The 13990-nt window shown below is 37.1% G+C and overlaps 1 protein-coding gene across 1 annotated transcript; it reads right to left on the reverse strand.

Annotated features, from left to right (window-relative positions):
* Nucleotides 1-1797: 1797 nt before the first annotated feature.
* Nucleotides 1798-6847, reverse strand: LOC107417514 (phenylacetaldehyde reductase-like). The gene is made up of 5 exons (XM_060814481.1): nt 6662-6847; nt 2943-3134; nt 2594-2756; nt 2188-2317; nt 1798-1942 (listed from the first exon to the last, which is right to left on the reverse strand). Exons 1-5 carry the CDS (start codon nt 6845-6847, stop codon nt 1798-1800), a joined length of 816 nt encoding a protein of 271 aa, XP_060670464.1.
* Between the last annotated feature and the right edge of the window lie 7143 nt (nt 6848-13990).

A 13990-nucleotide genomic window follows, 5' to 3' on the forward strand; every position in this document is an offset into this window, starting at 1 on the left:
CTGTGGTCAAGTTACCTGTAAAGGTGCTTTGATCCCAGGTTCGAGTGTTAGCACCATTTATTTATTTATTTTCAACCGGAACCTGCGTTTCCCATCAATGAGGTATTTCAAAATACCTCTGTTTTTTTATTCAACTTAAAAATAGGTCAATTTCATCCCCCACCCCACACCCCCCCCCCCCCCCCCCCCCAAAAAAAAAAAAAACTTAAACAAGGGTCAAAGTGAAATAACCATTTTTACTTTTTTTTTTTTTTCTTAAAGGAAAATTTCCTATTTAAAACAACAGTTGAAGAGAAAGGAAAATAGGCAATATTGGTGAGGATGAGATCATTAAAACCAGTTTGATAAATAAATAAAGGGTCTTCTTGATCCTGAGTTCAAGGTGTATGGCATTTCAAAAATTATACCTGTGGGAAGGGTTGATAAAAAGATAGATGTTTAGAAAAGTAAAAATTGGAAGCTTAAGATTGCCAAAATCTTGTAGCCTGGTGGTCAGTTTACCAGTGAGGGTTCTCGTGATCTCAGGTTCAAGTGTTGGCACAATATATATATATATATATATATATGTATATATATGTACACGCATACGTTTCTTTCTTCCCATTATGACGATGGAATTACTCAGGTATAAAAAAGTAGGGTGTTAAAAGGTATAGTTTGCAGCTTTGTGGTCAATCAATTTAAAAAGTGTATTTTTGGTCTTAGATTCAAGTCTGGGCATGCAATACCAAAACATGAGCCTAATTATTAAAAGATTAGATATTTCAAAATACCTTTATCTTTTTATTCAATTAAAAAATAGGTCAAAGAGAGACAAACTTTTCTTTTTTAAGGAAAATTTCCAATTGAAAAAATGTCTAACAACATTTACCCAAAAGAAAAAAGCCAATGTCAGGAATGTTATAACCATTTTTAATTTTTGATAATGTTGATTTCGTCTCAAGTTTGTTTTGGAAGCTCTCTATCATGTTTGAAATTATACTCCCAAAAAAAAAAAAAAAAAAGAAAGAAAGAAAATAAATAGCAATATGAAAATAAACAAATTTGCAAATAAAAAAAAGATTGCTACATAAGATTTGCCTGTCCTCTTTTGGCCTTGTGGTTAAGTGACCTGAAAAGGGTCTTCTTGATCCTGAGTTGAAGTGTATGGGCATGCTAGCAGAAGAAAAAACAATTGGAAACTCATGTATAAAGAATGAGGTTATGGTTCAGTGGGCGGCCACAAGCCAAAAGATTGATGTAAAGTAAATTATTCTCTTCAAATGAGTACAAAAACTTAAGCCGATAAGAAGTGGGTCCAGCCATATATAATCTAACAAAATTTATTATCAATACATGCCGCTGATTACACAAGTTGCATTGTCCCACTGCGCTCATAGTCTTGCTAGGAAGGTTTTTCATTAACCACCCAAAAAAAAAATATATATATATATATATATACAATACGAAAATACCACCAATGCACTGCCATGTGGCATTGTGGGACCCAACACTCTACCACGTGGTAGTCCACAGGTGGTCTCGGCCCAACAGTGAGATCCTCCCGAGTAGACTAAGATTCAATGTCTATGTTTGACAGCCTTATAAAACGAAGTTTGAGAAGATTGTGCCCACCACCTTGTAGCGGGGGCTGAAAACTTGTGGCAATTTTTATTTTCCTTCAATGATTGTTGGAAGATTTGGCCTATATGATGATCTTTTATTACCCACAGAAATATTGGGATGATGAAAACAAGGATATATATGTTTTATTGGTAATTAAATCCACCATATCATATCCCCTGCCAATGGCATAATTTACATGATTAGAAAACCCTTCTCCTTGAAGCATTCAACAGTGTCCCTGAGACTCACTTCCAACGAAATGAAGAAAATACCCAAACCTTTTGCTTTCTCATTGGATACATGATAGATTGGCAAAGGAGGTTTTTCATTTTCCCATCTGAAAGAAATGGCAAAAACATAAACATTTTCCTTCGTGTTTTATATTATATATCAGCAAAATTCCTTTTTTTTTTTTTTTTTTTTTTGGCCCTTACATACTAATAAAAGCATTGAAATCTTACTTTTGCAAAAGGCACCAAATGGCATGTTTTTCTAACTAAACACCTGCAAATTAATGAAAATATGCCTTTCAGGAAAGCTCAAATCAGGGTATAGCTCTCCTAAAATCTTTGAAGTCCCAACATTGTTCTAACAGTTCCTACTAAAATATATCTTCCACTTGCTGAAGCTACTTCAAATGCTTGAATATGTGCATATACTACATCTCTAACGTCAACAAACCTATAAATCATGTTAGCTAAGGTTTGTGATCCTGCAGGCAAAATTTACAAAGCAAGCTCAACAGTTTGAATCACAAGGTATTTTATAGTAGAAACAGGAAAGTTTAACTTCTAAGACTTCTGCTTAGTAGTTTGGGCCAATTTAACTTTTTATTATAATTCGTAGTTTAGGAAAATTTCTCCCTGAATATCAAAATCTACTAGTGACTAGGTCGTATCTACCTCTAACATGCTAGCTGCATCAAAAAAAAGTTTCTAAACTTTCTGTCAAATGCTGCATTTAAAAAATATGAGGTCCCAGACTGTACCATTTATACGATTCAGAACAATCTCTGCTGCCACGTTAAGAGTTGACTGTAAGAAAGGACCAGTAGTAAACCCTGGATGCATGGTGACCGCGTCAATCTTGTTTTCTTTTGCAAACTTCCAAGTAGCATCCTCAGCTAAAGTTTTTGAAAGTGCATACCAATTCTGGACAAGAAAAATATAAGACAAAAAAAAGTTTAGTAGTTTTACTTTTACATATGATTAGAGGGCTGAAATTCTATATATTGTTTCTACTAAAAGCACAGTTGAACTATAACCGCCACAAGAGGTAGCTTAGAGAAGCATTACGCAATATGTTCCATAGAAATTACATACAGAAACTCGACCCACCTTCAACTCCTCCCAAACGGCAGGATCTGAAAACCATGTCTCATCAACTACCACATCGGGTGTGAGAGGTTTCCCATTGATTGTAAGTGAAACCATGGAAGATGTTACAACTACTATCTTCACTGATCGAAATTTCATACACGATCTTAGAACATTCAATGTTCCCTTCACTGCAGGGTCAATTACTTCAGCCTGAAATGTGCGAAGTGATTCATATCAAATTTTGAATATATATATATATATAGGGATTATATGCATATGGAAAACACCTACACACCCTTCAACTAAAGAATCAAATGATCCTTCTTCTAGTAAATTTGCTTTAAGCAAGTGACGTCTTTCTTTAGCTCCGTCAAGAGAGAGCAAGTGTTCTGTTTTCTTTGGATCATCTGTGGCATATATAAACAGAAATCAACAAAGTTCCACTGAGAATTCATACACCAAGGGAAACATATATGTAACACTATACTAAGATATCAAAAATTCCACAAACTCACTCAATTCAATCCTTAATTCCGTCTAAAATGGATGAACTCCTAGTGGCTTTGAAAGAAACACCCAAATTGTTTAAACAGGTCCCAGATTAGTACACGTAAAGGTTGATGGGAGGATGAGCTATTAGAAAAAAATAAAAAATTGCCAGTCTAGGTTTGCCAACATCTTGTCGCCTTGTGATCTAATCACCTATAAGGGTCATTCAATCCTAGGTTCGAGTCTTGACACCAAATATGTATACCCACATATTAGAACTGACAGGGTTCACTTTGCATAGCTCAGGTCTTATCTATCAATGAGGTATTTCAAAATATCTCTGTTTTGGGTAAATTGATAAAATCAGTAATAGCATGTAGTTTAATTGAAGAATTTTGTGTGCCACTTTGAACTAGCAAATAAGGAATAAGAAATCTTTTTTTCACTGTAGTATTGATGGGGATGTGATGCAACTAATAAGTGAAATAAAATGTGAAATTTGAAAGGCAATGTTTGCCTACATCTTGCAGCCTTGGTCCTAGGTTCAAATGTTGGCATTCATTTCCAAACTGGCTCCAATTCTTAGAAGATGAGGTATTTCAAAATACCTCTGTTTTTTGGTCAATTTAAAAATAGGTTAAAGATAAACAAACTTAAGAAATTAATTAATGAATAAAATTTTCCAATCTAAAAAGGTCAAATAGAAATAAATAAATTTTGAAGACAAGGTTTGCCTGTACTCTTGTAGCCTTGTGGTTAAGTGACCTGAAAAGGTATTCTTGATCTTGGGTTCAAGTGTATGGGCATGCATGCATGTATAATATACCTGAATTGCTTTCATTTTAAAATGATGAGGTATTTCAAAGTACCTCTGTTTTTGCTTCAATTACTAAAAATCAAAGTAAAACAATAATTTTTGAAGGAAAACACTACATAAGATTTAATTATTTGCAGAACAAATATATAATCGACAAGGGTGTGTAACATGCTGTTATTTTCCTCCATATAGTAGAACAAAATGGAAATGAAAACTCATAAGATAAATAAAAAAATAAAAAATAAAAAAGGGAATAGTTCAGTGGGGCACAAGCCAAATCCAAGGATCAATGTAGATTCATTTATTCTTTTCAAGGGAATCCTATACATGAAATTTGTGGTAAAGTAACCCGAGAAAAGTTCCAAGTGTGGGCATTTCAAAAAGAATACTCTCTGAAAAGACAAATCCAGAATCAGTTTATACATATTAAGTTTATATATCACTATTCATGGGCTACTCACAACATTTGTTAGTCATGCTCTCTCTTTCTCTCTCTCTCTCTCTCTCTCTCTATATATATATATATATATATATATTTTTTTTATCATAAACTCGACTATATACAAGCAAATTTTTTTGAAGATGCCATATCTCTAATTGTTTGCATCCAGTTTTCGTTGTATGTTTATCTGTTTGGGACGCATTTTTATTATACATTACAGCAGTGAATCAATAGGTTACCCGTTAGTTAATCCAACAAAAGAGACAGAAAAATGACACGGAAAATCTACTCCATGGTGATAAAAATACTTTTGGGGAAGTTTTGAGCTGTTTGTTCCCCAAAGGAATAAATAAGAATAAATGATTTTCAACCTGAATCACTGTTACTTTTCATAATGCTGTTAGTTGACTATTAATGGATCATATGGTGCTTACATTTGTTTGAAATGAAGAATAAAGAAAGTAAACAATACAAATAAACTATTTGATGTTTGTGATCTTATATAATTCCTTTAAATGAAAAAAAAAAAATTCAAAATACCTCTATTTTTGGTTAAACTTGTAAAAGATCAAAGAGAGATAATTTATTTATTTGTTTACTTATATAAATATTTGGAATAGTTAAGCTCCATGATTATTCCAAAAATCAGCAAAAAGTGTTGATCAGAAGATGAGCCATTTGAAAAAGAGGACATTGCAAATTTAGGTTTGCCAACATGTTACGGCCTTGTTGTCAAGTTTTTTTCAAACTACCTCTGTTTTAGTTTTTGGTTTTTGGTTTATATGAGGATGAGATGGAACCTGAAAAAGGTGTTCTTGGTCCTAGGTTCGAGTGTGTGCATTCACTAGATTGAAACTCAAAATTCTTAAAAGATAAAGGTATTTCAAAGAGCAATTCTACATGTACCAAATTTTTTTACTAAAATTTTGGTAACCAATTACGTAGCGGTTTTTTAGTGGCGTTAAACTGATATTGTTATATTTTTTGGTTCAACTAGTAAAAAAGGGTTGATAAGAAGATGAGCCAACAGAAAAAGAAAACATTGCAAGCTTAGATTTGCCAAAATCTTGTAGCCTAGCGGTCAAGTTACCCATGAGGGTTCTTTGTCCAGGTTCAAGCGTTGGGACTGCATATAGAATTATTTTTTTATTTAATCCCGTCTGACTTTCCGTATATGTATCCTATCATGAGGTATTTCAAGATACCTCTATTTTTGGCTTCAATTTAAAAATAGGTCAAAGAGAAACAACTTTTTTCTAAGGAAAATAGGGTATTATTGATGAGGATGAGATGAAACTTTGCTTATAAATTGTAGCCTTGTGATGTCAGTGACCTATCGATCCTGAGTTCTAGTGTATGGGCATGCATGCATGTATATTACCAGAGGGGAGTGAATTTTAAAATTATGTGGTATTTCAAAACACCTCTCTTTTTGCTTCAATGACCACAAATAAAAGAAAAATAATTTCTTTTTCTATAAGGAAAAATACAACATAAGATTTAATTATTTGTAAGAAAAATATAAAATTCACACACTGATATTTTCATCCATATATGCAAGAACATAGATTGAGAAAGAGAATATGGTTCAGTGGGCCACAAGCCTAATTCAAGGATTGATGAAGATTCATTTCATTTATTCCTTTCAAAAGAGTCCTAAAAGGATAAGAATAGCAAGACTGGGCTCGCCTGATGTCTTGTATCCTTATGGTAAATTAACTGGAAAAAGGTGTTGAGCCTGGGTGCCAAGTGAGGCATTCCAAAAAGAACACCTCCTAAAAAATTGAGGTATTTCAATATAACGGAAGAACAGAGAACAGAGAGAACATAAAAGGTACTGTTCATTAAATTGAATAATGATATTAATATACCACAAGCCTAACAACTAGTTATACATACACTGAAGAATACGTATCCTAGTAGTACATGTATATACAGCATGAGATAATAACAAAATAGATAAGTACAAGTAGTTATTCACTAATATACCTCCCTCAAGCAAGTGGGTATTGGAAGAACACGCAGCTTGGAACGTAGAAGCTGAAAGTGGGAGCTAGACAAAGGCTTGGTCAAAACACCATCAATTTGATTATAAGTGGAAACATGTGCAACATGAAGTGAACCAGTAGTGACATGATCACAAACAAAATGGAAGTCGATATGCACATGTTTCATTCGCGAATGCAACTTAGGATTGGCACAAATATACATTGTGCTTAATTATCTCAATACACACAGTAGGAGTGATAGGAGGCGTCACATTCAATTCCTGTAAAAGAGAAAATAACCATCATAAATCGGAAGTAGTGTGGGCAACAGAGCTATAATCTACTTCAATAAAGGAGTGGGAGATGGACTTCTGCTTGCGAGAAGTCCAGGAAATGGGATTGTGACCAACGAAAATAATATAAGCGAAAGTGGAGGTGCAGTCATCACGATTTCCAACCAGTCCACATCAAAAAAAGCATGGAGATTAAGAGGAGAATTACGGCGTAAGAAAAGGCCAAAAGAATGAGTGCTTTTGAGGTATCGAAGAAGACGTTGAGTGCTGTCCAATGGGAAAACAAGAATCTGTTAGTTGATGCATGGGAAAATCGATTGACACTAAAAGCAATATCAGGATGTCAAATATTGAAGCATGCCTATAATCTGACGATATTGTGTTGGAGAGGGCAAATGAGAGCCATCAGACAAGAAGGTGAGGCAGAAGGAGACATTGGTGTTGAAACAGGATTGGCTTCCATCATCCTTGCATGGTCTAAGATATTAAGGACATACTTATGCTGAGAAAGGTGAAGACCGGTATGTCACGTTCCGTGCAAAAGAGGAGAAATCCTTGAGGTTTAGCCAGAAGGTTCTACACTCTCCATAAAGATTCAAGAGAAGCCGGGAAGATTCTAGAAGATTCAAGAGAAACCTAGACTAATGTAGATAGGAATCTCTCTAGAATACTCCTTGTAAATATCTAGTAGAATACTCTAGAACCTCATTTAGATGTTTGCCATGTGTACATATCTAGAACATTGTATTCTTGTGATACGTGCCAAGCCCTCTATATAAATGGTTGGACTCTCATTTGTAACATATCCAAGAATTCTAGCAATACAAGCATTCTCCACATTCTCTCAAACTCTCGCAAGTTCTCCTACTTCCTACTCTCTTACTTTTAAGTTTCGCATTGTGATAGTTTGTGAGCAAGGCTTACTTAGCAAGGGAGGTGCTAAGTGCGACACGGGAGTGTTGGGAAAGTTAGGCCTGTGATAGTTAGTATCAGAGCCAATTGCTACTCAAGCATACCGTTGGCGTAACGTGGAAGTAGGCAAGCTGGTTGGTTTAGAGGTTACCATCAATGTGGAGGGAGCTACTGAAGTGCGAGGTCATGAAGACCAACACAACCCTAATGCGGGGAGGCATAGGCATAAGTACAAGTCCAAGGATGTGATGACTGGCGTAGAGTTATGCCTGGAGGAGCATGTGGCTCGAGTACATGAACGGTTTGAGGAACTAGAGAGTCATCTAGATGGGCTAGAGTCGAAGGACGTCACCATCAATCAAGCCGTGAGAGGGTTACTCAATGGGTAGACGATGCCTTAAGGAAGGAGCTCCGCTCAACACTCGACCAATGCATGGAGGAGGTAGCAGACCTTCGTGCAATGTTGGAGAGAGAATTGTGTCAGGACCTGTCCAAAATTCCTCACCGGAACCCAAGACAAGCCCTGATCCTAGAGAAACCCTACCGGACCTTCCAATGGAAAATCTAGCAGAACCTCCCCTAAGGGTTGGACTTACCACAATTTTCCTGTACTGAAAACACACTTCTAGAAACATCCCCTTATTCCTCCCACATTACTACAATTTAATCCACAACTTTCAGCACTCCGATAAAATAAACAGGAAATTCACAGTATTGATACAATAGGTCCAGTAAATATACAGAGCATCATAAGTTACAGATGAGTGTGAAAGTTATACAACATAAAATAGGAAACAATAATACAATAGAATACAAGGAAGCATAACTCTTCGAAACTCAACAGCAACAAACGTCGGGCTTGATTCTGATGTCGTCTACCAGCCCAAACCTAAGGGAACAGAATTTAAAAACGTGAGATGCTAATCATCTCAGTGAGTGATCCTATCTACTGTACAATTATAATAGTAACGAAAATTATAGCACATTTGAATAATTAACAATAAATGAGTAAATAAATAATAATTAGTTGAAAACAATATTTCTCTCAAAACCTTCACGATTCACTCGGTTGGAAAAGTTCCCCTTTTAAAACATTTCACAAAACCCAGCCCCAAAATCAAGGTAGCCAATAAATAATTTATTAAATAATAACTAAATGGAATATCAACATTTAAAATACAAAATCATGCAAATAGTAATATAGAGCTCCACAATTTATATGAAAATGTTTAATCAATAATTACCAATAAAATGCAACAATTTTTGGAATCCAATGCACTCAGAAAAATAATCCGGAATAAAGTAAATTTTTAATAACAAATAATAAATCATAAAAAAATGCCATAAAAATTATTTGTTTGAAATAAATGGCAAAACTTAAATAAGTTAACCATGAATAGTATTTCCAAATAATAAGCTTAAAAATTTAAATCGAAAATAGCCTGACGCACCACACTATAAACCAGTGATGCCCTACGGTAATCAGCATCCCGAGCACCCTCAGACGGGGGTTAAAGAGAGAATCGGCATATGGTCGCTTCGGCGTCCTGACAGCGCCGCTGCTAAAACCTGTCATCCCGGCCTAGGAGGAGGGCGGTTATGTGCATTATACTAAACCGGCCTGCCCTCAGGTCCATAGGTAACTCATGGGAGACTGTCATCCCGGCCTAGGAGGAGGGCGGTTATGTGCACTATACTAAACCGGCCTGCCCTCAGGTCCATAGGTAACTCACGGGAGACTAAAACCTGTGCGCTAATCACAATCTCAAGTACAGTACAGAACACCGGTACTGTATAAGTGCGTCTAAAATAATTAAAATAAAATAAATACCAATAGCCCATTTTTATTATTACCCAAAATTTCCGAAATTTACCGTGGGAGTTATAAAAATCTCCAATCCCACATTCCTTGCATTTCTCACCATAAATCATCAATATAGAAAAGAAATATGGTTTACTCAAAACCATAAAATCAACCACCTCGCATTATAAATGCATAATTACCTTTTTAAAACATACAGTACCATCATACCAATATTTTTCTTTAAATCCTTTAAATCAATTTTTCCTCCAAAATAATATATAAGGCTCCCAAAAATATTTAAATATAATTTCTCTTCATAAGCCCTTGATTGTACATGAAAATTCTTGGTAAAAATAATAATAATAATAACAATCCAGAATTTAAATCATAAATTCTTTGAATTTCTCCAATATTCAATCATGGCATCAAAATATATATATGTATGCATATAACCAAACATCCGAAATTTGACATTATAAAATAAATACCCAATTTTATAAAATTCCAACCACATACATATATTTTCCAAATATTCAAATATGACCAAATAAATGTAAATCATCACCCGAAAATAGTTTTTAAGGTGGGTCACTCACCTGGAGCACGATTAACCTAAGATCCTCCATGGGATCAATTCCACGACGCACACGTGCTCGGAAACGAAGCTTATGGAACGAGGATCGCATTATCGGCCTCCATTGACCCCAATTCCGCTGGTGGTGGTCGGAATTTGCCCGGGAAGTACCGGCCGAATTTCATCTCCTCATAACTCTTGAACCACTTTGAATTTAAACAATTGGAGGCCATATTTGAACTCAGAGAACCCAAAATAGGGGGAAAGGGGTGGAAGACCGGACTGGGTTGGCCGGAAACGGCGAGAATTGTTTAACCCGCTGCCGCCGACTTCACCGGCCCGATCTGGGCGCATCCGGCGGCGTTTGGCGGGAAATTTGGCCGGCGAACGGGCTTCTTCCCTGGCCGGCGTGTGTGACCATCCAATGGCCGGAATTAAAAAAAAAAAAGGGCAAGAACCCGATAGGGAGAAAGGAAAGGAAAGGAAGAAGAAGGAGGAAGGAGAAGAAGAAAGAAGAAGGGGCCCGTGGCCCTTTTTCCCACGTGGGGGAAAGGAGAAAAAAAAGAAAAAAAGAAAAGAAAAAGAAAGAAAAATAAAATAAAATAAAATAATTAAATAATATTATTATATAAAATAACAATAATAAAATAATATGGTATTAAGCATGGTTGACATATAGCATCTCATCATGGTGGCAGATGGTCACATTTATTAAGTCACACGTGGCACATTGTTACACGTTTAAAAATAATATTAAAATAATACGGTATTTTAAAACTTTGCAGGTCCATAACTTTTTAACCAGATGTCCAAATCAGGCATGCCACTAGTATGTGGACTCATATCGACGAGCATTTTACAACCATGTATGAGTCAAAACTCATTTTCCCATAAATAAAAAATCAACTCCGGCATCCTTGGACAACTTGGACCCCAAATCTTGTTTTACTCATATCTTTCAAACCGTAGCTCCGTTTTTAATGTGCTACTAGTCTACGAACTCGTGCCAATGTATACTTCATAACGGTACCTCAGTCAACCTAGAATTCCATCCAAGTCAAAAAGTCAACTTTTGACCCTTGGTCAACGGTCAATGGTCAAAATCAACGGTCAACGGTCAACCTCGGTCAAAGTTGGAAAATTTCTGTTGTACTTTGGGACGGGGTGTTACAATTGGATGCTATCCACACACAAATGGAGGAAATGCAGGGTGATTGGGCTCTTTGCAAGAGGATGGTGGCGTCAAGGACAACTGCCATACGCGAAGGGCCACGAATCAATGTGCCAAAGCCCAAGTGTAACACCCCGTCCCGAACCATGTCGGAATTTTTGCACGTTGATCGAGGTTAACTGTTGACTATTGACTTTGACTTTTTGACCCGATTGAAATTCTAGGTTGACGGAGGTACCGTTACGAAGTACACGTTGGCACGAGTTCGTAGACTAGTAGCACGTTGAAAACGGAGCTACGATTTGAAAGTTATGTGCAAAACAATTTGAGATTCAAACTGTCCAAAAGGTGCCGGGAGTTGACTTTTTATGGTCGTAGAATTTTGCTTTGACTTTGTAATGGTTGTAAAGTGCTCGTCGATACGAGTTCACAGACTAGCAGCACGCCTAATTTGGACGTACGGTTAAAAGGTTATGGACGCGTGAAGTTTGCCAGATACCGTAATATTTTAATGTTTTTGAATCGATGAACAGTGAAATGCCACATGTCGTCACCTGATTGGTCCATGTGGATGAACAGTATCACCCATGGTGGCTTTTATTTGGCAAAAACGCCGGGGAAGAGAGAGAAAGAGAGAGAGGAGAGAGAGAGGGAGAGAGGAAAACGACCGGCCACCACCGGTTGGCCACCGTCCTGCCACCGAAGGGCTACACGCGCCTGCCAGACGGGACCCCCTCCCCATTTCCAGCCAAACCCCAAAATCTTCCGACCGTTGGTCGCCGGATGCGCCCGGATCTAGGTGGCAAAGCTCGACAACGATTTTTTCCCTCCACCGTCGTTTGACCCCTTTCCGGCCATTTTCAGTCCACACATGCCAGCCACCCCTTACTACCTCCTCATTTCCGGCCTACCCACCAAATTTCACGGCCACCGAACCTTCGACGCGTCGGGATCGGAGCGTTTTCCTGCGAGGCGCCGAAAATCTTCAAACCCCGATCTCTCCGCCGTCCGACCTCCGTTTGCCTCACCGTCGGTCCCATTGGAATCCTCTCCCCTCGATCTACAAAACCGCCAAAAATCTCATCCAACGGCCACCGCACGCACCGCCGCCGGTAACCGTGGTGGCTCGCCGGAAGTCACTGTTCCGGCGAGTACCCAGTTGCACCGCCGGTCCTTGTCCACTAATTCCGACCCCCTGAATCCAAATCCGGCATCCTTTTCCGCCAATTCGCGATGGTTTGGGAGACTTGATGAGTCGAATCCTGAAAGCTTTCTGGCGAGATTCCGGCCACCTTGGGTCCGATCTCTGGAAAGTAAGACCGAATCTGCGATCCTCGTTCCACAAGCTTCGATTCGGTATATTATTCGACAATTTTGGTTAACGTTTGTGTTTGACCCCCCGGGTACCGGATATTATTTACCCGAATAAAATATTAATTTATTTGACTGTGTGTGAATTATGTTCTAGGAGCACGGGTGAGTTGTGGAATCGATCCTATGGTGGATCATGGTTTAATTGCGTGCTCCAGGTGAGTGACCCACCTTGAAAACTATTTTGGGCAATTAATTATATTTATGTTGTGTTAATTTGATATTTGGAATTTATGCTCATGTGGTGTATTTTAAATATAATCGGGAAAAAATATTATTTTATATATATATTTACCCACTGGTGCTAAACGGAAATTTGGGGTCATTAAAAAATTCCCGATTATTATCTTATTGTGATTTAATTGTATTTATTACACATGAGCAAGTATTTTTAGAAATTAATTGTGTATGGATTTTATATTATTTTTGGGCATAATTGGTTTGAATATTTTAAGGAAATTATTTGTTTAATTTGGTGGTTTAATTTTATAATTATGCCCGTGGTATATTATTTGTTAAACCGCGTGTTGCGAGAAAAATTATTTTTATTGGTTATTGGTTATCGATGTTTTCGTACCGGGTTTGTTAAATGAAAATATGTGGGATGGTAAATGTGAAAATTGGTATATTTCCCACGGTAATTTTGGAAAGAACGGTACGGTGGATTTAATAATTATTTTAGACGCACTCATACAGTATTGGTGTTCTGGTGTATGTATATGTGGTTTAGCATGCAAGTATTATGTCTCCCGTGAGTTGCCATTGGACCGTGGGCAGGCAATTCTTATATAGTGTACACAGCTGCCCCCCTCCTTGGCCGGGATGACGATTTCAGCAGCGGTACTGTCAGGACGCCAAAGTACCGTTTGCAAGTTTCTCTCTTTAATCTCCCCACCAGTCGGTGCTCAGGACGCTGGATATCGGAGGGCATCACTGGTATATGGTGTGGTGCGTCAAGTACAAATTTGTCGGATAGAAATTTCAAACCCCAAAGAGTACAAAAAAATTATTTATTATAATTTATTACATTTTATTTACATTTGAGGTATTTATTTATTTATTTGTTGTTTATTAAATTATTTGATCCCTTGGTTTTCGGAAAGTACGAGTATCGGGTTTTGTGAAAATGTTTTAAACGGAGAACATTTCCAACGGAGTGGATAGTGAGGGTTTTGAGAGAAAATATTACTTCAATTGTTTATTTT

This window comes from Ziziphus jujuba, chromosome 2, assembly GCF_031755915.1.
Source record: "Ziziphus jujuba cultivar Dongzao chromosome 2, ASM3175591v1".
NCBI lineage: Eukaryota > Viridiplantae > Streptophyta > Magnoliopsida > Rosales > Rhamnaceae > Ziziphus > Ziziphus jujuba.

Bases quoted from the DNA above. Each gene is read 5' to 3' on its own strand.
- LOC107417514 (XM_060814481.1), bottom strand. From the start codon at position 6,847: ATGAAACATGTGCATATCGACTTCCATTTTGTTTGTGATCATGTCACT. The intron at 3,135-6,661 runs GTATATTAGTGA...CGCACATTTCAG, and splicing joins TACCCACTTGCTTGAGGGAG to GCTGAAGTAATTGACCCTGC. The intron at 2,318-2,593 runs GTACAGTCTGGG...TTTTGCCTGCAG, and splicing joins TGTTCTGAATCGTATAAATG to GATCACAAACCTTAGCTAAC.